At 39.1% G+C, this 27,678-nt stretch overlaps 1 protein-coding gene across 3 annotated transcripts in view; it reads right to left on the bottom strand.

Moving 5' to 3' along the window:
• FLT3 (fms related receptor tyrosine kinase 3) overlaps window positions 1-25,385 on the bottom strand; it is a 72,398-nt gene extending 47,013 nt beyond the window's left edge. For 2 of the 3 annotated variants that reach the window (XM_025875120.2, XM_073894743.1), the window contains exons 1-2: window positions 25,269-25,385; window positions 3,109-3,230 (exon numbers count right to left, since the gene is read on the bottom strand). In XM_025875120.2, the coding sequence (XP_025730905.1) occupies window positions 3,109-3,230; window positions 25,269-25,311 (165 nt within the window). In that variant the 5' untranslated portion in view covers window positions 25,312-25,385. Of the gene's footprint in view, window positions 1-3,108; window positions 3,231-16,722; window positions 16,879-25,268 lie in introns of those variants that run through there. The other variant, XM_073894744.1, reaches the window with a different exon arrangement.
• Window positions 25,386-27,678: the final 2,293 nt, after the last annotated feature.

Genomic DNA, 27,678 nt, shown 5'->3' with positions numbered 1-27,678 from the left:
AAGAAAAGAACTAAAATAAGTAACTGAAAAATACTACATCGGATACTGTAAGATTAAAGACAAAAAGAATTGTACACAAAGACTGTATTCTAGTTAGTAAATCTGTTTCTCACTGGAATGTGGGTTAGCAATTCTGAAATTAGTTTAGGTATATACCAGGTTTACGTAAGTCAATTATTATAGATAATGAGAACCAGGTTTCTTACTATCAGAGAGAGAAGTACAAATACGGAAAGAGGAAAAGGTAGAATAAACCCTTTGATGCTGAATTGAGATGAGAGTTATCAGCATGAATTTTTGGTGATATAAGATAGGTAAGTAGGTAGATGTAGAGATGATAGATAAAAGTGTTGTATGTGTTGGGGGGGAGGGTAGTATACATACATACATTTCCAGAGGACCCAGAGGCAATGACATCCCAATAGCAATGAGCAAACCCAGCTCTCAGACCATGGTTTCTATATACTATCCTCCAAAAAACCAGTGCTTCTTTGGAGAAGTGGCTAATTCCAGGGCTATAGTAAGGAAAAATGCAAGATGAACCTGAACTATATTGTAGCACCGGGAAGTAAGGAAGTGCTTGAGAAAACTGGGCACAAGTTGAAAGGACACAGAAGTCATCATGAAGTAGCTCCCAATGGCCAAAGCTGGACAAATCTGAGCAACAAAATAAAACTGATAGTCTTGGCTTATAAGTCATAGAATAAAATAAATATCTCTGAGTCCATACTGATATAAATAAATAAAATGGAGAGAAAAGATAGCTCTTCCTCACACAACTCCAATTTAGACATGTAGAGGGAATAAGGTAAAAAGAAAATCACCATTAGGCAAACATCACAGTAATAACTGTTGTAGGCAAGATCCCCCAATGGGTGCTAAAATCAGCAGGTGAAAATTAGAGGAGAAACGGGATATTTGCATCTTCCCCCAAATACTTGCTAATTACAAAGAAAAAAAAGAGTAACTTTGCAGTGGAGAAACCCAGCCTACACCACATTCTTCTTCAAACAGAAATGATAAATGGTGAAAACATTCAGATTTTAAACAATTAAGTGGATTGTAGGAACAGTAAAATCATCTTATTTTGTTTCCAGGTTGTATCAGTAATACAGCTAAGGATGTAGTTGCTTATTTATTAGAGTTACATTGGCAAGTTTTGTCTACTAGAATGGTTGGTTATTCAAAACACTCCTGGGGGCGCCTGGGTGGCTCAGTCATTAAGCATCTGCCTTCGGCTCAGGTCATAATCCCGGGTCCTGGGACGGAGCCCAGCATTGGGCTCCTTGCTCGGCGGGAAGCCTGCTTTTCCCTCTCCCACTCCCCCTGCTTGTGTTCCCTCTCTCGCTGTGTCTCTCTCCGTCGAATAAACAAATAAAATCTTAAAAACAAAACAAAAAAACAAACAAACAAAACCACAAAACACTCCTGAACTGTAAGAGTCTCAGAAAGATGTCTCATCTGAGCAATGCGAACTGTGGAAGAAATCAAAACCATTTTTTTAAAGAGCACTGCTTCCCTAACAATACACTTTCCACTAAGGTGGGAAAATGCCCCAAAGGAGCAGCTTCAACTTCAGGAAGGTGAAAGCACATTGTGCAGACTGCTTATCTTTGCTTCATCTAGGATTTGTAGGATTATCTGTTTAATGTTGTTTGAGAGCTACAATCCTAAATATTGCCTAAGAATATAACATACTACATGAAAAAAAAAAAACACAAGACTTAATACTAGGAACCAAGACCAATTATCAGCTTTTTTCAAAGATTGTGTTTGATAAGAAAACACTTAAATGTGTGCAGCTATTTTCTTAAGTTGAAAAGACACCGAAAGTTTAAAACAGCATAGCAAATAATATCAACATTTTTGGTCCACGCTGAAATATTGTGTATGCAAAATATCTTAATTATTTGATGCCAGTATCTGTTAAAAAATTAAAACCAGCCCTGCTTCTGGCATAAAAAAAAAAAATCATCTGTTAAATCAGGAGTTTTCCATTCATGTGGAATGTTACAGAAACCTATTTCACACTTTAAGTTTGAGAATATTTTTAATATCTCTGATCTTAAGGGGGTGGGGAGTGAAGTCCCCAGGGCATCGTGTAATGTATGTTATGTGTTTATGTATTCTATCTATGTAGAAGAAAACAGACTGACTATATATATTGGTATGAATCCTTACCTGGAAATGTTCATGGAATTGGCTACTTTATGTTCACTTTTTGTTATATATTTCTAATATTTTCAGTTCTCTATTATTTAAGCTTCCTTCTTTTGAGTAAATACCTAAGCTGATAGATGAATTGCATGAAGGAGAAGGGTAATGAAAAACAAGTTTGGAACCTGAAGGAGCCAGAGTCAGACGATGGAGCAATTTGCACGTCAGTTTAATGGGAAGTCACTGAAGGTTCTAAGGCAGGTGGTAAAGGATGCAGCCATGCTTCAGAAAGAACAGTCTGGCAGCCCTATCGGAGATGAACTGTAGAAGGAAGAAGCCACTTATGATATTATTGTGATTATGGGGGAGTTAATGAAGGAAGTGACTGTGAGACCAGAGAATATAAGGTGATTATATGAGAATTATCAAAGAAAGGAAATTGACAAGACTTGGTAACTGACTGAATGTGAAGGTAGAGAGAGGAAGTAGTCCAAAATAATGCTGACCTTCCAAGCTTGGGAACTGGACAGGCCCATAAGCACAAATCAATTAATACAAGTATAGGAGTAGGTTTGGGGAAATATAAATGAAATAAATTATATAGGTGGTTTTTAATGAGCAAATGGAAAACCTATTTTTATCTAGATCCAGGAGGCAGTTGGAAATTAGGGACTCGGGTTTGAGGGAGAAGCCTGGATTCTCTTTAAGGAGAAAGGGTAATTCCTGTTACAAAGGGAAATTCCTGTTACTTTTTCATGCTGAGTATCTGTGTCTTTCCTGAGTCCAAACCGGGACAGAACATGACTCTGGATGAAATGGAGTGCATGTGAGTACATAATATTTTTAAATACACAAAAAGAAAAACCCACATAGCCATGGTATGCTTTGATAGCTTACAAAATATGGCCTCTAGAGAAAATAGCTAAAGTTAGAATTTTAATATTACTTTACCATGGGATACGATGATGATATCCCCAGTGATGAATCATTGTTCTTATGATTGATTAAAACACACTTGATCACAGGCAGATCTTGATTTGTAATAGTCTCAAATATCATTGCTGAAAAAACAACTGTAAAACAAAATAAAGACAATGATGTTGATACATGCACACCTTGAAAAGAAAGTATGTATTCATTTCACAACAAAACAACAAAACAAAATGTAATCAGGCAAAGGAGGCCAACAGGAAAGTGTGTATGATATATAATTTCATAAAAGGCAAGTTTTACTATAAATCAGGATCAGAGGTACTTAGAGCAGTCCTGTCCAATGTGCTCCTGAGCATTTGAAATAAGGGTAGAGCAAATGAGAAATATTATTTGCACACAAGCAATTTTTTCTTCTTTATGGATGCTTGTGAAATTTCTTCTTTGTGCCCTAAAATCTTTAGAATTATGTGCCATATTGAGATTCTATTTTCATCCATTGTGCTAGATGCTCAGCGGGCCTTTTCAATCCAGAAACTCATATTCTTCTCTTTGGAAAAGTTTTCTTGAATTATTTCTTTGATTCTTCCTCCTCTCCTTCACTTTCTGTTCTAGCATTTGGATGTTTTCTCCCCAAATGACTGATGATCCTTGACAGTGTGCTCATATATAAGAGTGAAGTCCAAAGTGTTCATCGGAAGCTCTGTGGGCATTGTGTGACCTGCTGCCCCATCTTCTCTGTACGGTTATCTTTAGGTTTTCTCATGGGCTAACCCAGATCCCCCAGAGAAGAGTCCTCTCTCATGTTGGCTGCCCCGGTTCTGGGAGCTGGGCAACTTATGCTCTTTTGGGGTGTCCTACAATGGAAGTCAGGTTGCTTCTCAGCTTTCTCATCCTGCACCTTTCGATTCAGCTTTCTTCATGTGTTTTAAATCTCTCTAAGTTTTATTTTCTGCCTCTCCAGTGTCTTTGTCCTTTTAAGTTTGTGTCTTTAAAAAATTTTGTCATTTGCGTGAACTCCTGGAGGAAGGCAAATATATGTGTTCAACCATCTTTGTACCTTGTAATCTGATTAAAATCTCAGTATCGTAGCTATGAGAACTACATATTAAGACACTTTCACTGGTTTGTTTTCATCTGTCTTTATTATTTCATTACTTATTAAAGAAGTCAGAGCAAGACAAGTAGAACTGTAAGTGAAAATTCACCCTAAATCCTGGCATCCTAACAAATAAACCATTTTCATTTCTCTAGAACCTTTCCCATCTGTGAAAGAGTTAACTAATTGCATTAATCGAGCAGAAATCATTTTATATTCTGATTTTGAAAATAATATATCATAAGCACTTCTTATGGTACTAGATGCAATTGATTTGCTTTCCTTTGGTGGCACTAAAAAAAATGTTCTAATCATTCCCTGGCTGTTATACATTTTAGGGTTTTTTTTTTTTTTTTTTTTTTTTTGGCCCTCTTGCCATTTAAAATACTTCACTAAGGGACATCTGGGTGGCTCAGTCAGTTAAGCATCACACTCCTGATTTTGGCTCTGATCATGATCTCAGGGTTGTGAGATTGAGCCCTGTGTCAGGCTCCACGCTCAGCAGTGGTCTGCTTGGGATTCTCTCTCTCCTTCTCCCTCTGCCCCTCCCCCTGCTCATGTGCATGTGCATGCTCACTCTCAAATAAATAAATACATAAATACATAAATGAATCTTTGAAAAAATGAAATAAAATAAAATACTACACTAAGCTTTTCACTGTTTTTTTTTTATCTAAGTGTTTCACTTTTAAAATATTATTTTTTGGGTGCCTGGGTGGCTCAGCATCTGCCTTTGGCTCAGGTTATGATCCCAGGGTCCTGGGAACGAGTCCCACTTCAGGCTCCCTTCTCAGCGGGAAGCTTGCTACTCCCTCTCCCTCTGCCTGCCACTCCCCCTGCTTGTGCTCTCTCCCTCCCTCTCTGTCAAATAAAATCTTTAAAAAAAATATTATTTCTTTAGTATACATTTCTGGAAATGGAACTAGTGGATTCAAGGATATAAACATATATAAAGGATATATTTAAATGGTTCTTGATATGCATTGCCATTTGGTTTTTCAAAGGTGCTATACCAATTTATATAGCCACATGTAAGGTGAGAATTTTATGACAATTTCATCAGGATTAGTCATTATGTGTTTTTGATTTCCCTTAATATAGCCCCTAGGCTTTTCTTTCCTTTTCTTTTTTATTTGAAGCTATCTCTACACCCAACATGGGGCTCAAACTCATGACCCCGAGATTGAGAGCTGCATGCTCTTAACAGTCTGCTTGAGATTCTCTCCCTCTCTTTCTGCCTTCCCCCTGCTCACATGCTCGTGCTCTCTTTTTCTCTCTCAAATAAATAAATAAATCTTAAAAAAAAAAAAAAGAGTTGCATGTTCTTTCGTCTGAGCCAGTCAGGTGCCCCAGGCCCTAGTCTTTTAAAAGAAAGGGGAAAAAAAATCGAATAAGAACAATTTTAAGGGACAAAGGGGAATAAAAAGATTAAAGAGAGTTTAAGAACCTTCCCTGCCCTACTTCCTAGGGTTTTTTTCTCCCTACCCTTTTTTCAAATAGTTTATTCAGTATAATTAATATACAGTAAGTTGAACATAATTTAGAGTGTATAATTTGGTAAGTTTTGATGTAAATACAAATGTTTGTAAAACCATCATCATAGTCAAGATAGTGAACTTATTCACCCCTAAAAGTTTCCACATGCCCCTTGGTAATCCCTCCCTCCTACTCACCCCACAACCGCATGCCAAGCAACCTCTGATCTCCTTTCTGTTACCATAGATTAGCTTGAATTTTCCAGCATTTCATATAAATGGAATTCCATAGTATGAAATTTTTTTTTGTCTGGCTTCTTTCACTCTGTATTATTTTTAGATTCATCCCTACTGTAGTATATATCAGTAGTTCATTCCTTTTAACTGACAAGTAGTAGTCTAGTATAAAGATACAACACAATATTTTAATTCATTTACATGTGGATAGAATTTGGATTGTTTCCACTTTTAGCCTCTTACAAACAACGTTGCCATGAATATTTGTATAAAAGTCTTGGTATGGACATATGCTTTTATTTTTCTTGACTAAATACCAAGGATTGGAGCACCCAGGTCATGGGGGGGGGTGTCTATGTCTCTTTCTAAGTGCCAAACTACTCTCCAAAGAGGTTGTATCATTTTATATTCCTATTGTCATTGTATGGGAATTCCAGCTGTGGAAGTCACATCCTCACCAACACTTGGCATGATGAGAATTTTTAATTTTAGCCATTGTGCTAAGTATATAATAAATCATTGTGGTTTTAATATCTGTTTTCCTACTAATGATGTTGAGCACCCTTTCAGATGCTTCTGTGACATACCATATATCCTTTGGCAGTGTTTCTGTTCACATATTTTGCCCACATCAAATCTCTTAAAATTGGGGTGCTTATTTTCTTATTATTGAGTTTTGACAGTATTTTTCCCAGTTTTATTGTGATATTGTCAACATATAACATTGTATAAGGTTAAGGTATACAACACAACGATTTGATATATGTATACATTACAACATGATCACCACAATAAGTTTCACATAGGAACAATTTTTTTTCTTATGCTGAGAACTTCTAAGATCTACTCTCTTAGAAACTTTTAAATATATAGCAGAGTACTGGTAACTATAGTCACCATGTTATACATTACATCCCTAGAATTTACTTATTTTATAATCGGAAGTTTGTACCTTTTAACCACCTTCACCCATTTCTCCCACCCCCTACCCATGCCTCTGGCAACCACCAATCCATTCTCTGTTTCTGTGGGTTTCGTTTTTTAGATTCTACATAAAAGTGAGATCATGCAGTATTTGTTTTACTCTCTCTGACTAATTTCACTTAGCATAATGCCCTCAAGGTCCATTCATGTTGTCAAAAATAACAGGATTTCTTTCTTTCCTTTTTATGGTGGAATAGTATTCATAGATAGATAAATAGATGTATACCTATCTCAATAGCAATAAAAAAAAGAAAAGAAAAGGAAATCTGGTTGGAAACTGTGCAGAATAAATCAATAGACACTTTTTCCAAGGAGGACAGCATCATTAATCATTAGGGAAATGAAAATTGAAACCACAATGAAATATTATCTGACACCTGTTAGAATGGCCATCATTAAAAAGACAGAAGATGATGAGTGTTGGTGAGGATGCAGACAAAAGAGAAGCCTTGTGCACTGCTGGAGGGAATGTAAGGTGGTACAGCTACTGTGGAAAACAGTATATATAGTAGATTTATATCTATCTATCTATCTGTGTATCTCAAATTTTCTTTACCCATTCTTCCATCAATGGACACTGAAGTTGTTTCCAAATCTTGGCCACTCTAAAAAGTGCTGCAATGAACCACTCTGGAAAACAGTATGGAGATTCCTCAAACAGTTGAAAATAGAGCTACCATACGATCCAGCAATTGCACTACTGGGTATTTACCACAAAGATACAAATGTAGGGATCTGAAGGGGTATGTGCACTCCAATGTTTATAGCAGCAATGTCCACAATAGCCAAACTGTGGAAAGAGCCAAGATGTCCATCGACAGATGAATGGATAAAGAAGAGGTGGTATAAAAAAAAAAAAAAAAAAAGATGTGGTATATATACACAATGGAATATTATGCAGCCATCAAAAGGAATGAGCTCTTGCCATTTGCAACGACGTGGATGGAACTGGAGGGTGTTATGCTGAGTGAAATAATTCAATCAGAGAAAGACATGTATCATATGACCTCACTGATATGAGGAATTCTTAATCTCAGGAAACAAACTGAGGGTTGTTGGAGGGGTGGGGGGGTGGGAGGGATGGGGTGGCTGGGTGATAGACATTGGGGAGGTTATGTGCAATGGCGAGTTTTGTGAATTGTGCAAGACTGTTGAATCACAGACCTGTACCTCTGAAACAAATAATGCGATATATGTTAAGAAAAAAAAAGAAGATAGCAGGAGGGGAAGAATGAAGGAGGGGAAATCAGAGGGGGAGACGAACCATGAGAGATGATGGACTCTGAAAAACAAACTGAGGGTTCTAGAGGGGAGGGGGGTGGGGGGATGGGTTAGCCTGGTGATGGGCATTAAAGAGGGCACGTTCTGCATGGAGCACTGGGTGTTATGCACAAACAATGAATCATGGAACACTACATCCAAAACTAATGATGTAATGTATGGTGATTAACATAACAATAAAATAATTTAAAAAAAAGAACTGTAAAATATTTAAAGGTAGAAAACAATGTATTATTATATCTGGGAAAAAAAAAGAATACCATACAATCCATTGATCTCACTCTTAGGTATTTGCCCAAGGTATGGGCTATGTTCATGACCCAGCAATTGCACTACTAGGTATTTATCCCAAAGATACAGAAGTAGTGAAAAGAAGGAGCACATGCATCCTAATGTTCATAGTGGCAATGTCCACAATAGCCAAACTGTGGAAGGAGCTGAGATGCCCTTTAACAGATGAATGGATAAAGAAGATGTGGTGCAGGGTGCCTGGGTGGCTCAGTTGGTTAAGCGACTGCCTTTGGCTCAGGTCATGATCCTGGAGTCCCGGGATCGAGCCCCACATCGGGCTCCCTGCTCAGCGGGGAGTCTGCTTCTCCCTCTGACCCTCTTCCCTCTCGTGCTCTCTGTCTCTCATTCTCTCTCTCTCAAATAAATAAATAAAATCTTTAATAAAAAAAGATGTGGTGCATATATACAATGGAATATTACTCAGCTATCAGAAAGAATGAATACCCACCATTTGCACGGACATGGATGGAACTGGAGGGGATTATGCAATAATGACTTATGAAATAAGTCAAGCAGAGAAAGACAATTATCAGATGGTCTCACTCATATGTGGAACATAAGGAATAGCACAGAGGACCACAGGGGAAGGGAGGGAAAACTGAATGGGAAGAAATCAGAGGGGGAGACAAACCATGAGAGACTCTGGGCTCCGGGAACCAAACTGAGGGCTATAGAAGGGAGGGGAGTGGGGGAATGGGGTAACCGGGTGATGGGTATTAGGGAGGGTATGTCTTGTGATGAGCACCGGGTGTTATAGTCAACTAAGGAATCGTTGAACGCTACATCAAAAACTACTGATGTACTATATGCTGGCTAACTGAACATAAAAAAAAAAAAGAAATCTATGTTCATTCACAAACGTGAAAAAAAAAAGTGCTGCAATGAACATAGGGGTGCATATATTTCTTTGAGACAGTGATTTTGCTTCCTTCAGACATGTACCCTGAAGTAGAATTGTTGGATCATACGGTAGTTCTATTTTTATTTTTTTTTAGTAACTTAAATACTGTTTTCCACAGTAGCTGTACCACCTTACATTCCCTCCAGCAGTGCACAAGGCTTCTCTTTTGTCTGCATCCTCACCAACACTCGTCATCTTCTGTCTTTTTAATGACGGCCATTCTAACAGGTGTTAGATAATACTTCATTGTGGTTTCAATTTCCATTTCCCTAATGATTAGTGATGCTGTCCTCTTTGGAAAAAGTGTCTATTCATTTCTTCTGTGCATTTTCTAACCAGATTTCTTTTTCTTCTCTTCTCCTTTCTCTTTCTCTCTTTTTTTGTTGCTATTGAGTTGTATGAGTTCTCTTCATATTTTGGATATTAATACCTTATCAGATACATAATTTGCAATTGTTTTCTTCCATTCCATAGGTTACCTTTTCATATTGTTGATGGTTTCTTTTGCTATGCAAAAGCTTTTTAGTTTGGTGTAGTCCCATTCATTTATTCTTGCTCTTGTTGTCTTTGCTTTTGGTGTCAAATCTGAAAAATCTAATCTTGCTAAAACGGATGTCAAGATTACCCCTTATGTTTCCTTCTATGAGATTTATGATTTCAGGTCTTACGTTCAAGTCTTTATTCCATTTTGAGATTTTTGTATATGGTATAAGAGAGTGGTCCAGTTTCATTATTTTGCACGTGGCTGTCCAGTTTTCCCAAGACCTTTTATTAAAGAGATTATCTTCCCTTGATTATATACACTTGGCTCCTTTGTCATTAGCCATATGTGCATGAGTTTATTTCTGGGCTCTTTATTTTGTTCCACTGATCTATGTGTCTGTTTTTATGCCAATACTGTACTGTTGAATACTATAGCTTGGTAATAGTGTTTGAAATTAGAAAGTATGATGCCTTTCACTTTGTTCTTTCTCAAGATCGCTTTAGTTATTTAGGGTCTTTTGTTGTTCCACACAAATTTTAGGATTGTTTTTTGTATTTCTGTGAAAAATGCCGTTGGAATTTTGATAGAGATTGCACTGAACCTGTAGATGTCTTTAAATAATATGGACATTTTAAACAATATTAATTCTTCCAATCCATGAGCATGGAAATTATTTCTATTTATTTGCCTTAGTTAATTTCTTACAGATTTTTTACTTCTTTGGTTATATTTATTTCTAGCTATTTTATTCTTTATGATGCAATTACAAATGGAATTCCTTTCTTAATTTTCTTCCTGATAGTTTGTTGTGAGCGTATAGAACAAAGAACTGAATTTTATATATTGATTTTGTATTCTACAAGTTTGTTAATTAGTTCTAACAGTTTTTGGATGGAGTCTTTAGGGTTTTATATATGTAATATCATGCCACTTGCAAACAGAATCAGATTTACTTCTTCCTTTCTGATTTGGATGCCTTTTATTTCCTTTTCTTGCCCAACTGCTCTGACAAGAACTTTCAGTACTATGTTGAACAAAAGTGGGAAGAGTAGGCATCCATGTCTTCTTCCCAACGATAGAGGAAAGGCTTTTTAGCTTTTAATCACTGAACATATTAGCTGTGGGCTTGTCACATATGGCCTTTATTACATTGAGGTATAGTCTGTCTAAACCTACTTTGTTGAAAGTTTTTATCATGAATGGATGTTGAATTTTTTAAAAAGCTTCTTCTGTATCTATTGAGATGATCATATGGTTTTTACCCTTCATTTTGTTAATGAGGTGTATCACATTGATTGATTTGCAGATGTTGAACTGTCCGAGCATCCCTGGAATAAATCCCACTAGGTATGGCATACGATCTTTTTGATGTATTGTTGAACTTGGATTGCAGATATTTTGTTGAGAATTTTTGCATCTATTTTCATCAGGGATACCGATCTGTAATTTTCATTTCTTGTAATGTCTTTGCCTGGTTTTGGTATCAGGCTTATGCTGGCCTCATAAAACGAGTTTGTAAGTGTTTTCTTCCATTCTTTTTTGAGGAGGAAGAATTTGAGGAAGATTGGTATTCATTTTCCCTTAAATGTTTGGTAGAATTCACCATTGAAGCCATCTGGTCCTGGATTTTCTTTGTTGGTAGGTTTTTCAGTACTGATTCAATCTCCTTCCTGGTAATTCTGTTCAAATTTTCTGTTTCTTCACGATTCAGTCTTTGGTAGGTTGTATGTTTTTAGAAGTTTATCCATTTCTGCTAGATTGTCCAATTTGTTGGCATATAAGTGTTCATAGTCGTCATGATCTTTTGTATTTTTGTGGAGCCCCGATGACCATTAACTTGAGCTCTTTGTAGGTAAACAATTTATCTTTGTTTCACTAAAGTTTGTTTCTGGAGTTTTATCTTATTCTTTTGTTTGGAACATATTCCTCTTCATTTTCCTTTACTCTCTGTGTTGGTTTCTGTGCATTGTTTAAAACAGCCACCTCTCCCAATCTTCATAGAGTGGTCTCATGTAGGAGATAAACCTTATCATTCAGTCCAGGCTTAAGGTCTTGGTTGCCTCTCAAAGCTTTGTGATTGTCCAAGCCACCTTTTTTGTTCTTACTGGCTCCTAATAGTAAAGGTATGCCAAGACCTGTCAGTGTATCAAAGGGGAGGATCTCAGTCAGCATCTAGATGAAGAGTGATTGGCAGCCAGACTCTCAGGCAATAGTTTTTCAAGTGTGCAAATAGACTTCTTTCAGGAAAAGACCAGGAGCTGGAAGTTTCTGTCTGCTCCCTTTGCACGGAGTCCTGGGGAATAGCCACTTAGGAACTGTTTCTTTGTTTGCTACCGTCTTGGGGGACCCATCAATGCAAGCCCTGCTGGCCATAAGCACCGGGCAATTAAGGGGTGAGTCCTCTGAGTGGCACCCACAAAATCCAGGGCTCCAAACATGTGCACATGCTCTTTTCAGGAAGATACTAACAGAGGAAAAATGTGGAGATGGTACTTGCCAGCCCCCACAGTCTTGGGCATGATCACAGTCAGTTCCTAGATGTGTGTTAAACTGGGAGCCTAGCCCTCAGGCTGCAAATAGGTCTCTTTAAGGGAAAGACTGGGAGATAGCATTTGTGTCCGTTGCTTCTGAACTGAGCCCTAGGGGTATAACCACAGGGAGTCCTCCCAAGTCCAAAGAACTGTTTCTTTGTTTGCTACCATCTGGCGGGGCTCACAGATGCAAGCCCCATAGGTTTTCAGAGCCATGTGTTTTGGGAGTCTGTCCCTCAAGCGGAAGTCTTAGTGATAGGAATGCTAGAGGTTGGGTCCAAACCCTTCATCCCTCAGGGAGAAGCTGAGAGCTGTGAGTTCCCTCTCGATTGTATATTGCTACGTCGGAGATTGGGTTCTGGTGAGATTGACATGTGTCTCTGCCTTTTCCACCTATTTCAATGTGGGTTTTTTCTTCATTTGTGTGATGTGTAGAAGTCACTCAGCTAGTTTCTGGATTTCTTTCAGAGAACATTGTTCCATGTGTAGCTGGAGATTTGGTATGTCCAGGGGAGAAAGTTCAGGAACCTCTTACTTACATGGCCATCTTCAAGTTTTGAGAGTTCTTTTTAAAAAATATATTCTGGATACAAGTCCCTATCAAATATGTAATTGACAAATATTTTCTGCCAATCTGTGGCTTGTCTTTTGAAGACTAGAAATTCTTAATCTTGAAGATGTCCAATTTATCATTCTTTCTTTTATGGAACATGCTTTTGGTTTTGTATCTAAAAAATCTTTGTTCCATCTAAGGTTATAAAGGTTTTCTCCTAGTTTTATAGTTTCAGGTTTGAAATGTACATTTTAGTTTTACATTTAGGTCTATGATCCATTCTGAGTACACTTTTTAAATGGTATGACTATGGATCAAAACTTTTTCATATGATTATATTTACATGTGAATATTCAATTGTTTCAGCACCATTCATTGAAAGAGTATGATTTCTCCACTGAATTACCTCTACACCTTCATCGAAAATGACTGACTGCATATTTCTAATTTCTGAAGTCCTTATACTTTTCCATTGATCTACTTGTCTATCTAGGTGCCGATTCCACATTGTCTCGATTATTCTTGCTTTATAATAAGCCTTGAAATCAAGATGGTAAGTTTTCCAACTTTGTTCTTTTCAAAGTTGTTTTGGGTATTGTAGGTCTCTTTCATTTTCATTTTAAGTTTAGAATCAGCCTATCAAAATCTGCAAAAAGCTCTGCAGGGATTTTGATAGAAATTGTATTGACTCACTGGATCAACTGAGTAAAACTGACATCTTAACAATACTGAGTCTTACAATACATACATATGGTACATCTCTCTTTATTTAGGTCTCTAATTTTTCTTAGCAATTTTTTATAGTTTTCATTGTACAGATCTTGCCTTTCTTTATCCCTATTTCATCTTTCTGGATATTTTTACTTCAATTTCTGATTCTTAGTTATAGAAACAAAATTGAATTTCTACACTGATCTTCGGTCCTACAAACTTATCGAACTTGCTTATCAGTTGTAATTACCTCTTTGTAAGTTCTATAGGATTTTATACATAGATGATCATATTGTTTGCAAATAAAGACAACTTTACTCCTTCTTTTCCAGTCTGGGGGCCTTTCATTTCTTTTTCTAGCCTTATTATTCTGGCTAGAATCTGCAGTACAATGTTGAAGAGAAGTAGTGAGAATAGTCACCCTTGCCTTATTTCTGATCTTAGTAGAAAATATTCAGCCACTTGATATTAAAAGTATGATGTTTGCTAAAGGTTTTTCATAGATGCTGTTACTTAATTGGGGGAGCATCACTTCTATTCCTAGTTTGCTGGGAAATTTTATTGGGAATGGATGTTGTATTTGGTCAAATGCATTTTTTGGTATCTATTGAGATAATCCTATAGGTTTGTTTTTGATTTTGTTTTTTTAGTGGCCTTTCTTTTTTATCTGTGAATATGGTGAATTATATTGATTCATTTGCAAATGTTAACCAACCTTGCCTTCCTGAAATAAACCAGTTGGATATGATCTATTGTCTTTTTTATATATGATTAAATTCAACTTGTTAAAGTATTGCTAAGCATTTTTGCATTTAGATTCATGGTAATTATTGGTCTGTAGGTTTATTTTTGTTTTTTGCTTCTAATATCTTCAGTTTTGGTATCAGAGTAAAGCTGGCCTCATAGAATGAGGTGAGAAGCATTATCTTCTCTCAAATTTTCTGGAAAAGTTTGTACAGATTTGGTATTATTTCCTCTTTAAATATTTAGTGGATTCCCCAGTAAAGCCATCTGCCCCAGTAGTTTTCATTGCAGGAATATTTTTAACTACAAATTCAGTTTCTTTACAGGTATAGCATTGTTTAGGTTATCAATTTTCCTTGAATAAACTTTGGTAGTATGTATCTTTCAAGGAATTTTTTCCATTAAATGGAAGTTGTCAAAGTGTAGGCATAAAGTTGTTAACAGTATTTCCATATTATCTTTTCAGTATCTATAGATTCTGTAGTGATGTTGCCTCTCTTATTCCTGATGTTGGAAATTTGTGTCTTTTCTCTTTTTTCCTAATCAGTTTGGTTAGTAGTCTAGCAATATTACTGATCTTTTATTCATCTTGTTGCAATTGATTTTCTCCTTTTTTCCTATTTCATTGATTTTTCACTTTCATCGTGTTTGTTTCCCTTCTTTTGTTTACATGACGTTTAATTTGTTATTCCCCCCCTTGCTTATGCTTGAATTCCAGTTCATTAGTTTGAATTTGTAGCATTAAAAATTTAAGGCTACTAACCATTTAATAATTAATAATTTAATGCTATATTCCTCTTTAGTCCTGTTTTAGGAACATCCCACAAATTCTAATATAATACATTTCACTTTCACTCAATTCAATATACACTCTCATTTATCTTTTGGTTACTTCTTTGACCCATGGATTATTTAGAAACGTGTTCTTTGGTTTCCAAATATTTGAGGACTTTCCATATATCTTTCTGTTATTAATTTCTAATTTAATTACCAGTGAAGTCACAGGATATATTTTGTATGTCTTGAATCTTTTAAAATTTACTGAAGCTTCTCAGATGGTCCAGAATATGGCCCAGCTTGATAAGTATATTGTGTGCACTTGAAAAGAATGTACATTCAGCTCTTGTTGAGTGGAATAGTCTATAAATGTAAATTAGATTAAGTTGGTTGATATTGTTGTTCAAGTCTTCTATAAACTACTGATCTCTTTTTTTCTATCAATTATCGAAGGAGTGTTGAACTCTCTAAATATAACTGTGGATTTGTCCATTTCTCTTGGCAGTTCAATCAGATTTTGATCCATGTATTTTCAAACTCTGCTATTAGATGCATAAATGTTTATGATTTTTATGTCCTTTTGATGATCCAAGCCTTATAGGATTATGACATGACTTTCTGCCCCTACTAATATTCTTTGCTCTGAAATATACTTTGTCTGTTATTTAGCCTCTCCAGCTTTTGCTTAGTGTTGGCATGGGATTTCCTCCTCCCCATCCTTTTACTTTTAACGTTTTTATGTCTTCATATCCAAGTTTGGCTTTATTTATGTACCATATAGTTGGGACTTGCTTTTTTTTTTTTTTTACCAAGTCTGACAACCTTTTAATTGTGATGTGTAGATTATTTAAATTTAATAAAATTATTGATATGCTTAGGTTTAAGTCTATCATATTATTCTTTGTTTTCTATCTGTTCCATCTGTTCTTTTTTCCTTTTTCCTCTTTTTCTGCCTCCTCTGGGAATAAGTGAGGACATTTTATGATTCTACTTCATCTCATTTCTTGGATTATTAGCCATAATGCTTTGTTTTGTTATTTTAGCACTTGCCTTAAGGTTTATAGTATACATCTTTACCTTAATGCAGTCTTTCAAGTGCTGTTAAACCACCTCATATATAATATAAGAATCTTACAATAGTATATTTCAATTTCATCCCTCCAAGGTTTTGTGCTATTGCTATCATACATTGCACTTTGACATAAGTTATAAAACCAACAAGTCACTGCTATTATTTTGCCTTAAACGGTCAATTATCTTTCAAAGGGGTTTAGACAATAAAAAGTTTTATATTTTACTCACTTTTGGAGGTCAAATATACATGTCATTGGAAAGAATGGGGAAAAGGAGGTCAGAAAAAATAGCTGATGAAGTAATGGAGAAAATGTCCAAATCTGATGTAAATGATAAACCCACAGATCTAAGAATCCCAACAAAATCCAAACATATGACTCAGAAAAAAAACTACAAAAGGTACATTATAATCAAATTGTTTAAAGCCAATGATAAAGAGAAACTCTTAAAAGCATCCAGAAAAAAAAAGGATACATTCTGAGAGAGGACTTACATGTCTATTTGACCAGCTGAAGTTCTCACTGATTCTCAGTTCATTTTATTTTGTCTTTTCTCTCTGTTCATTTTGGATTGTTTCTATTGCTGTCTTCAAGTTCACTAATCTTTTCTTCTGCAGTCATTCTGCTGTCAACTCCTTCCATTGTAATTGCAATTTTCATCTCTAGAAGTCCAATTTGTGTGATTTTTTTTTTTATATTTACTGTGTCCCTGCTTAACATGTCTAATCTTTACTCTAGTTTCAGAACTATGTGGAATATAATATAACAACTATTTTAATGTTCTTGTCTACTAATTTTATATTCTATGCCACTCCTGGGTCCCTTTTGGATGACTGATTGTTCTCTGTGGGTTGAATTTTTAATCCTTTGTTTGTCTATTAATTTATGACTGGAAACCAGGCATTGTGAATTTCACCCGGTGTCGGATGTATTTGGTTACATATTTTTTAACATTTTTATGGGATGTAGTTAAGTTCATTGTAGACACTTTGTTCCTTTCAGGTCTTTCTTTAAGCTCAGTTGGGTAGGACCAGAGCAGTGTTTAGTCTAGGGCTGATTTTTCCACTAGTGGACTTGGTCAAAACTAATAACTTCTGCTCCCCAAAAGAAGCTCCCTTAGAAAAAATGAAAAGAGAAGCCATAGACTGGAAAAAAGTATTTTCAAAACAAACAACCTGATTAAAAAAAAATGGGCAAAAGAACTTAGGAAACACTTCACCAAACATAATATAGGATGACAATTAAGCACATAGAAAGATGACCAACATCATTAGTCATTAGGGAAATGCAAATTAAAACCACCATGACACATTGCCACACCCCTATGAGAAGGGTTAAAAAACAAAGACAAAAAACTGACCATTCCAAGTGATGACAATGACGTTGAACAACTGCAACTCTCACACATTGTTAGTGGGGATGAAAAATGGTACAATCACTTTGAGAGAAACTGGCCGTTTCTCATAAAGTTGAATATTCACTGAGCATACATACATTCCAGCAATACACTGCCACTTTTAGGTGTTTACCCAAGAGAAATTAAAACCAATGCTCACACCAAAACTTATATTCAATTATTTATAGCAGCTTTATTTATAATTGCCAGAAACTAGAAGCAAACAAATGAACTTCAGCTGGTTAATGGATAAACAAACTGTGGCACATCCAACAATGAAATACTACTCAGCAATAGAATGGAAAAAAGTACTGTTAAAAAGAAAACCACAGGCCCAAAACAGAGTTATTCATGCTATGGCCAAGTCACCAAACCAGGGCTTAATACCTAACCTAATGGCAATTTCAACTTCCCTAGAAATGTAGTCTCAACTAGCCAGCCACCCAGAAATTTTCTGGTCAGCTCCAATGAGTTAATCTGTCACAAGGGCCCCCTCCATGCCCCAAAGAAAGATGAAGTAATCCACCTAACAAGACACCCTGTATGTCTCCCTAAGGGAAGGTGACCTTGTGTGAAGCAATCTTTTCTTTTCTTTTGCTAACTGTTCCATCCCATGTCTATCTATAAAATCCTTCTGTTTTGTATAGCTCCTGGAGTTCCCCTCTAATTGCTAGATGGGCACTATCCAATTCATGAAGCACTTAATAAGTTACTAGATCTTCAATCGTACTTGACTGAGTTTTCATTTTTGAGTACTGACATACATAACAAGATGGATAAATCTCAAATAATTATGCTGTGTGAAGAAACAGACTCAAAAGTCTACATAGTATAAAATTCCAGTTATATGACATTCTGGAAAAGGAAAAATTATAGGGACAGAAAAGAAATTATTGGTCACCAGAGGTTGGAAGTGGGTATTGGGGTTGATTAACTATGAAGAAGAATAAGAGAAGTTTTGGGGGGAATGGAAATGTTCTGTATCTTAATAGTGGTGCTAGTTATATGATGACAGGTGTTGAGTAAGCTCAGGGAACCGTACACTAAAAAGGGTAAAATTTGCATTATGGAAATCGTACCTTAATAGACCTGACTTTTTTAAAAAGCCAAAGGAAGAATTTGCCACCATTGAGATTAAGGTTCTTAATGAGAATCCATTCCCAAACCCTTGTAGCACTTCCCAGAGTCCAGTTCCAAACACAGTCTGAGCAATGACGACAGCTTTGGAATTGGAAAAGTGTCCCCAGAGTGGTGTGCTTTGAAGAGACAGGGCTGGGGTCGGGGCGGGGGTAAGAGGAAAAAAAAATTAGCAACAATCAAAAATAAAATTTTAGTTAAAAGTAAAAAATCTCCTCCTTGGAAAGGGTGATGGATTTAGACATTATAAAACAAATCAGAGAATGTCAGGGCGCCTCCTTTTCAGGTTCTCCACGCTGAGTTCTCCTGGAAAACACAGAGAGCTGGAGAAGACTTATGAGGTCTGAGTTCCAAGCCCCTCTTTGGAGAGTTACCCACTTGGATGACTTTGAATTTCAGCAAGTCCTCTAACCTTTCTGGACCCCATTTCCCTCACCTGTTGTAAAAGAAGGCAGTAGACCAGACTGGTGTGGTATAATAAATATATTTGATCAGTCCTGGTTCCTGGCACAAATCTAAAACCCTTGGAATTTCCCGAGTGATAGAAATGTCTTGTTATCCATGGTGGGCCCTTTTTGAGCACACACTGGAGTTGATGCTAATGAGGTGACTTAGGGTGGGGTTCCTAGATGGCCTCAGGATGGGGCTGATAACCAGAAAGACCAAGTAATCAGAGGGTGGGAGCTTTTGGCCCCACCCACTGATCTCTGGGACGAAGGGGAGCTGCTGATTAAACTCCATAAATATTCGCGGACTGGGAGATTTGATGAGCTTCCAGGTTGGCAAGCACATATGTGGAGGTGCCAGCCTTCCTGGAGAGGGTGTGGAAGCCCCACCCCTTTCCCACACACCTTACTCTAATGCCTCTCTTTCATCTGGGTGCTCCTTAGTTAGAGCCTTTTATAACACACTGTTAATCTACTAAGTAAAATGCTTGTGTAAGTTCTGTGAGCTACTGTTGCAAATTGATCAAACCTGAAGAGGGGGGAGGTCATAAAAACCTCTGATTGCTAGCCCGTGGTTGAAATCCAGGTGACAGCCCAGACCTGGGATGGACGTCTGAAGTGGCAAAAGGAAGGATCTGAACCCCTAACCTGTGGGATCTGATGCTGCTTCCAGGTAGATACTGCCAGAATTGAGTGAAATTATAGGATATCTGCTGGTGTCTGAGAATTGCTTCGTGTGGGGAACACCCCCTGCAACACACACACACACACACACACACACACACACACACACACACACACCCTGAGGAATACAGTGAATAACCAAATTCCATCCAGAAACTCTTGGGCTACATGATAAAGTCCAAGTCCCTCATCACATCACCAAAACACTCCTTACACATTACACACAGAGCCTCTGGCAACCCAGAATGTTTTCTGAAAGCTATCCACTGAACAGTCTTCCAACAATTTTCTGAATCACAACTTTTCAAATGATAGCTACTCTGTCCCGGAAGCCTTGTACATTGCGTCTCAGCACAATGGAATGGATAGTTCCAGAATGGAACTATACTTTTCCATCTACTGCATGTTTCTTACCTTTCTACCGTTTCTTTGCTGTCCAGTTTGTGCCTGGAACGTCCTTCTCCTCCCCTTTCCCTGTCAACTCTTTCTTATCTTTCTAGTCCCGGCTCTGGCAGGACCTCCACTTGGAACCCTTGCCTTACTTTCTCAGTCTGGATTACAGGATCAGTCTCTGTGCATATTTCCAAAATTGCACTGCAATTTCCCTTTTATATGCCTGACCTTGTCCTGCCAACACCCCCAACATTAAACTGCGAGCTCTTTGAGGGCAGGAACCAGTACTATGGGGGACTTACACAAGTCCTAGATAAAGGCAGTGCTCAAAAGTGTCTGAGAAGGGAAGGAGGAAAACCCTGGGACTCTAAAGCCTAATGATTTCTTCAGACGTTATATACTTCCCTTTCTGCAAAGCACCTGCCTAACAAGGAATGCCGCTGTACTTTACAGGAATTATCTGATGAAGGAGTAGGAGACTGCTTATCTCCTTTTTACAAATGAGGAACTTAAGCGCAGAGAAATTCCCTGCCAAAGGAAAGAACACATGTTTCCTAACTGTCTTGTTTTTCCTAATATATCTATCTATCTGCATTGCCTCCAAGAACAGAATCCCTACCATTAGGAAAATCCTAACTCAAGTAGCAAATCATTTGAAGACAGAGTTCAGTGAGTATCTTATAATCCAAATATAAGTTTGTATAAATAATGACAATATCATGCTTTAGTGTAGACTGTAAATAATTTTTTGGAGGACTCTTGGCTACCATTTGACTTATAATGACAGCAGTGAAAAAATATTTTACTGTTTAAACCTAAAAAATAACAATAGTTCCTCTTTTAGGATCTTATGCAATTCCTCTAGCCACAAAAGAACACTGTGTGTGTACTTTATATTATTTTTAAATTTCCTCCACATGTGTTGGTACCCATAGAACAGAACTGCATGATTCAAATTAACGACCTTCAGTGAGTTCTACAAAAGCTTTTATCACTTGAGGACCACTGATGGTATAGCCATAGAAGGTGGCAACACATGTAAGTAAGTCACCTACATAAAAAGCTCATAGGCCACCCCCCTCCAAAAGACAGAAAAACCTTTGGCCACGTGACTATGGCTACCTAACTAAGCAGTAGCTAAGGCTCTTTTGGGAGTCATGGAAAAGTCTTAAGATCACCATGTCACCTGACAAAAACCAAGGAGCTCTACTCAGACAAACCACCTATAGTGAGATTCACAAGAGTCTGTTATTTCGGAGGGAATGAAGGATAGAGCACAGGAGCAAGGCCAAAATACACAAATTATAAAGCAGGCTAAGCTAATTTTCAATCCTCATATGCCCCCCTCCAAATTCTTAGTCCTGTCTCCACAAGGTCCCCTTCAACATCAAGAAAAATGATACGAAACAATACTTTTGAGGTTATTTGCTGTTTGTCCAATCAGAATCTTTACCCAAAGATGAAGACAGTATCTGGTGGGTGTCTGGGGAGTCGGCACGCTTGTAATCTTGAACATTGAACGTTAAGGGCTCTTGTCACACTGCTTGCTGAGTTTCACTGAAGAGTGACAAGATGACAGGAACAAAAAGAACTGTGGAGAAAGTGCTAGCACTCAGACTTCCTGTGGGCTTCGCAAGGGAGAGAGATGCTCTCTGGAAGTAAAGTGAGGTGGAAAATGTCTTCTTCCCAAGACCTAAAAGATGGCCATATTGAACTCTAGAACAGTCCATTTGTTTTAGTTTCAATGAAGAGCAGTTTCTTTCCCACAACCATTAAATACAGTATATGTACGTTTAAGTGGTTTGAGGGAACCAAAAAACCTGGGATTCCCAGGAATCCCAGGATTGAAGTTTCCTTCATGGAAGCATGCTATTTTTCATCTACAGATATTTAGTGGTCAGAACAACCGTGTTGGAAGGTTTAACTAACTCAAAGGCAGCTTTGTGCTGAAGTGCTTTTCCTGGGGAAAGGCACTGACCATGCGTTTCATAAATAGAATAGAATTAGCTATTATATGTAAGTTCCTTTATCCTGTCTCTTTCATCCTTGTACCCCTTGTGCCCAGCACAGAAATACGTGTTCAATAAAATTTTATCAGATAAAAAAATGCTCTTCTCTCTAATGCATGCTTCCTCCCCAACTTTCTTACCCGAAGTCCTCTCTGGTATGTAAAGTAAAGTCTTCCTCCTCCACATTTACTATCTGATCACCTGATTGTTTCGCAGTTCAATGACAGGAGAACTCAACAACAACAATGACAAAATCTTGATTAATAACCAAGAATTCCTGAGAGTGCCTTTTTAGTTATAAAAAGTAGAGCCACTCTTTCATGGAAGGCAAAGAGTTCACAACTCAGCCTCAGAGATAATTTACTATGGGTCGATATGAAGTGCCTAAGAAGAAATGGACAGCCGATCTAAATGTATATGACAGCAACAATTAGAACTAGACTTTTAGAATCAAAGGGGACCTGATTATCAGGACACCAAGTCTGGTGTCCCATCTAATCCAAACTTATTTTTTGCCCAGCAACCCTTCCCTCCACCTCCTCCTGAATCATCTCCCCTCAGGCTAGTGGTTCACAAGAAGGCAAAGAAAGCAAAAAAAGCAACAAGGGCAGAGGATGACAATAAAATGTGTAATTCAAGGCTCTGACTATGAATTTTCCGACGTGAATGAAGGAGACAGCATCATACTAATTGAAATATTGAAAATCCCCCTCCTCTTCTCCAGTCTCAGCACATAATGCAGTTAAGACTTGGAGAGCACGTTTCCATTCTTTAAACCCTACTTAGAAAGCTTCATCATTATTCATGAGAGGTAGAGCCAACAATATAAGGGAAATGGGGATTGCATCTTATAATTCAAGGAATTTAAAGTTTTTAAATATTTTGAAGTCCTCACTTTAAGTTTCTCACGTTCTGCTCCTTTGCTCAAGAAAATCTGTAATACCAAGTATTGGTAAAGATGTGAGGATCTGGAACTCCCAAAAGCTGCCAGAGGGAATCTAAGTTGGTAGGGCCACTTTGGAAAACTGACAGTTTCTACCAAAACTGAATCCATGATCTGGGAATTCTACTGGTGGGTAGCACCCTAAAAAATGAGTATTTATGTCCCCCAGAAACATGTAAAACAATGTTCACAGCAGAGTCATTCCTAATTGAACAAAATTGGAAACAACCTAAATGTTCTTCAACAACAGAATGAATAAATAAATTGTATAATATACTGATACTTAGGAATAGCACTCAGCAGTTAAAAAAAAAAAAAACCCATTGCTACTGAGACCAAGGTTGAATCTCCTAATCACAAAGTTGAGTGAAAGTAGCTGGACATAAAAGAGTACATAGGATGATTTGGTTTACATGAAGGGCAAAAACAGGCAAAGGGATGGTATTAAATATCTGAGTGGTGGCTACCTCTTGGGGGGATATTGACTGAGAGGGGGTGGGGGTAGTATTGCTATCTATATCCAAGGTTCTGTGGGTACATACACACATAAAAACTAATGGAATCGTACTGTTAAGATGGGTGCATATTTGCTGTATGCAAATTATACCTCATTTAGAAAAATCTGGAACGAGATGTAGACATTTCTGAGATTGTTCCTAAATATAAAGGAATTCAGTGCAGTTTAAATATAGTTGCAAGTACGAATCTTTGTAAGCCTCTGTATGCTATTGAAAAATTCACTTACTACTTAATGTCATACGTAACAGAGAGCCAGCTTTTTGTATTAATAGACTGAAAAACATATTGTACGTACATTTGAAATGTACATATTTACCAATTAGCAAAGGTAAATGTTTAAGAAATGCAAAAGGTCTGTTTTCCCACTCTTCTCCCCCTTATGTTACATTTCTTACTCTCTAATCCTGAATTATTTTTAACAAAAAGCTATTGGACATAATTCCTGCACGTCTATTATGAAAATAGTTTCTCTATGTGCCACAAAGACTTCAAGTTAGAATGCCCGAATTTTGGAGCTGGCGGAGACACCCGGGCACCCCCACTGGATGGAGATCGAGGAGGACGCCGGGTGGGGGCGGTGAGTGCCAGTCCCAAGGTTGCTGGACTGGACAGGGATCCAAGGCTCCCACAAATGTCTCCTTCACCCTAAATGCAAAACAACCCTCTTATCTTTCCGAATCGATGAGATAGATATAAAGGGGATTTTTTTCCCCCTCACATTGCTGACTATGCCATCCAGGAGATTATTTGGGAACAGTCAGCTGAGTCCTTGAAAACCCCCTTGGGGTTTAATGCCGGGATAAAAATCGAGTATAGGTAGAAGGGGCAGCTAGTATTTTCATATGTAAATCCTCTTTGCATAACATTTCCAAAGTAGCTATTCGTTGGTCCCACCGAAATTCGGCGCGGGTGGGGGTCGTTAACTCGGGATGACTAATTCTGGGGGAGAACTCGGGCGCCTTTACCCCTCAGACTTCACTCCGTAAATCAGAACCTCAAAAGAGTCCAAGACGCCCCCCGGGAGTCTCCGGTCTGCCGGGTCGGTCCAGGCGCGGTCCGGAGCCACCTGGGGCCACCGTCCGGGCCGCGGCCTCGGCGGACAGACCACCACCCAGCGCGGGGGCCGAGCGGGCGGCAGCGCGGGCGCCGGGAGGGACAGGCAGCTGGCGCGGCCCCAGCTCCGGCCCCGGCCCCGGCCCCGGCCCCGGGCAGGGCGTCGGGAGGCCGCCCGCGGAGTCCGGGCCGCCGTTCGGAACGCGAGCCGAGCCGGAGCGGCGGCGTTAGAAAAGAGGGAGGACGCCGTGGGGTGGGCAGGCCGGGGCCGCGGACAAGTTCGGGGCGAGTCGGGAGGGCGCGAAAGAGGGGAGGGGCGCGGGAGTGAGGGAAGAGCGAGCTCGGGGAGGAGCGAGGCGGCGGGGACCGGGAGGCGCGCGCCCGGGTCCACAGTGCGGGGTGGGGGCGAGGGCCGCGCCGGGGGCTGCGGGGGGCAGCGAGCGGGCGTGCGGGGCCTTACCGAGCAGCGGCAGCCGGCCGCCACGGCGCGCCCACGCCGGCATGGCCTCCGGAGCCCGGGGTCCCCAGGCCGCGCCGGCCCAGCCCTGCGATGCCGCCCAGAGCGGCGCGCCCCGCGCTGCAGGTGGCTCGCTTAAGGATGCGCGTCACCGACCGCAAATTCCCTCGGACTGGTGCAAAGTGGAAGGGGGGAGGATCCCTCTCCCCACCGGCTGGGGCCGAGGCGGGAGCCGAGAGGTTGGGCCGAGCCGGGGAGCCGGTGCCTGGCGCAGCGCTGCGGCCGAGCCCACGTGCCCGCCGTGATCCGCAGCCCGCACTCCGCGGCGCCCGGGGCTCCCCGACTGTTACGGGGGAGATGGGGCGCAGATCCGCCGGGGAAGTGGTCGGAGCTGCGTCGCGGTGGCTGGGGAGGGGGCGCGGCAAGGGCTCTGCCTTGCCCTCCCCCCCCCCCCCCCAGGGAGTCCCTGAACCCTCCCGTATGGATCCCGGAGCTTGGGGACAGCAGAGAGCCGGAAACCGTCCTCCTCGCGCGCGGGGGTCTTTGAGGCCCCGGGATGGCAGCTAAATCCGCGCCACACACCCGCAGCCCTGGGTAGCGCGCGGAAGAGCAGAGGGTCGCATTTCGAACTCGGTGGATCTTAAATACGGACGGGTTTTCTTTGTCTGCCCCTCCATCTCCAAGGATGCTCAGGACCTAGTCAGTAGCGGCAACGAGAAAGGCAGCTCGGTTTCAATGTCAACCAAGGCAATTAGGGAGGCTAAAAAACCAGCCATAGAAACAAAAGCAAAACACACAGAGGATGTTTTGAATTATCCATTCCATAATTCTTGTTCTTCGACGAATATATATCTCCAGTTGAAAATTACTTTCTTTGCAGTAAGTTGAAGATTGGAAAGCCCTGGATGCCAGTTCTGAGTCTTCCCTTAGCTAGCCCTTTGACCTCACAAGCCGCTTGCCCTCTCAGTCCCCGCTAACTCACCTGTAGATGAGGGGAGTGGACCAAATGGTTTATAAGGTGAATCCCAATTCTAGGAACTCCATGCTTTTAATTATGTAAATAATTTTCTAATAAAGCATGATAATTGGCAGTGTTCATTCTTGGTCATACAATCCTTTCCCTCAGCGGTAGTCTATAGCACAATAATTTTTACCCCATAGGGTATGACGGAAACAAAAGCGTCTCCCATGGTGCTGCCACTGTGGAAAACAGTACGGCAGTTTCTCAAAAAAGTAAAAATAGAATTACCATATGATCCAGCAGTTCCACTCAAAAGAACTGAAAGAGGGTCACGAAGAGAGATTTGTACACCCACATTCATAGCAGCATTATTCACAATAGTCAAAAGGTAGAAGCGATCCAGATCTCCATCTACAGATGAATGGACAAACAAATGTGGTATATACATACAAAGAGCTATTATTCAGACTTTTAAAAAAATAAGGAAATTCTAATACGTGCTACAACATGGTTGAACTTTGAGGACATGCTAAGTAAAATAAGCCAGTCACAGAAAAACAAACACTGCATGATTCTACTTGTATGAGGTACCTAGAGCAGTCAAATTCATAGAGACAGAAAGTAGAATGGTGATTGCCATGGGTGGGAGGGAAGGGGGGGGGAATGGAGAGTTGGTGTTTAATGGGTAGAGTTTCAGTTTTGCAAGATGAAAAGGGTTTTGGAGATTGGTTGCACAACCATCTGCATGTACTTAACGCTACTGAACCGTACACTTAAAAAAATGGTTAAGATGGTAAATATCATCTTGGTGCATTTTATCACAATTAATAGCTTTTGAAAAATGATAAGTGTCTACCTTGGGTCCAACAAAGAACTAGAGGAAGAGGCATGAGTTAAGTGAGGCATGAAGAGATAAAAGCAATGAAGCAGGCTAGTAATGAGAAGAAAAATGGGCTGTAAGCCTCCCTACTGCCAAGATCAAATGCATTGCCTTTTATTTATAAATTGATTACTGCAAGCTTTAAAAGAAACTGATGATTGCAAGTTTGCAGAATATCCGCTTGGGTGGAGCAAGGTTCAAGAACAAAAAATCATGAAGATATGATGCTTCTTCAAAGAATCTTGGGCACAAGGCAGAAATTTCTACGAGAAGTGGTAAGAGGGAAGGAAATTAGTCAAATAACAAATGAGTGAAATAGACAAAGAAAGACAAATACCATATGATTTCACTTATGTGGAATTTAGGAAACAAAACAAGCAAAGAGACAAACAAGTTGTATTTCTCTAAGGTATATATATATATACCTTAAAGAAATTCTACACACATGCACAAAAATGTTCATAGCATTATTGTGTGTAATGTCAAAAAATTGGGCACAATCTAAATGTCCACTACAAAAGAATAAACTAGTATATTCATATAATGAAATACTATATAACACTGGGGCACCT

The sequence above is a fragment of the Callorhinus ursinus genome, unplaced genomic scaffold (genome assembly GCF_003265705.2).
Source record: "Callorhinus ursinus isolate GAN/ISIS: 27379988/994484 unplaced genomic scaffold, GSC_fseal_2.0 scaffold7, whole genome shotgun sequence".
Classification (NCBI taxonomy): Eukaryota; Metazoa; Chordata; class Mammalia; order Carnivora; family Otariidae; genus Callorhinus; species Callorhinus ursinus.
The sequence above is the reverse complement of the archived record's forward strand: the minus strand, read 5'-3'. Positions and strand labels throughout refer to the sequence as shown.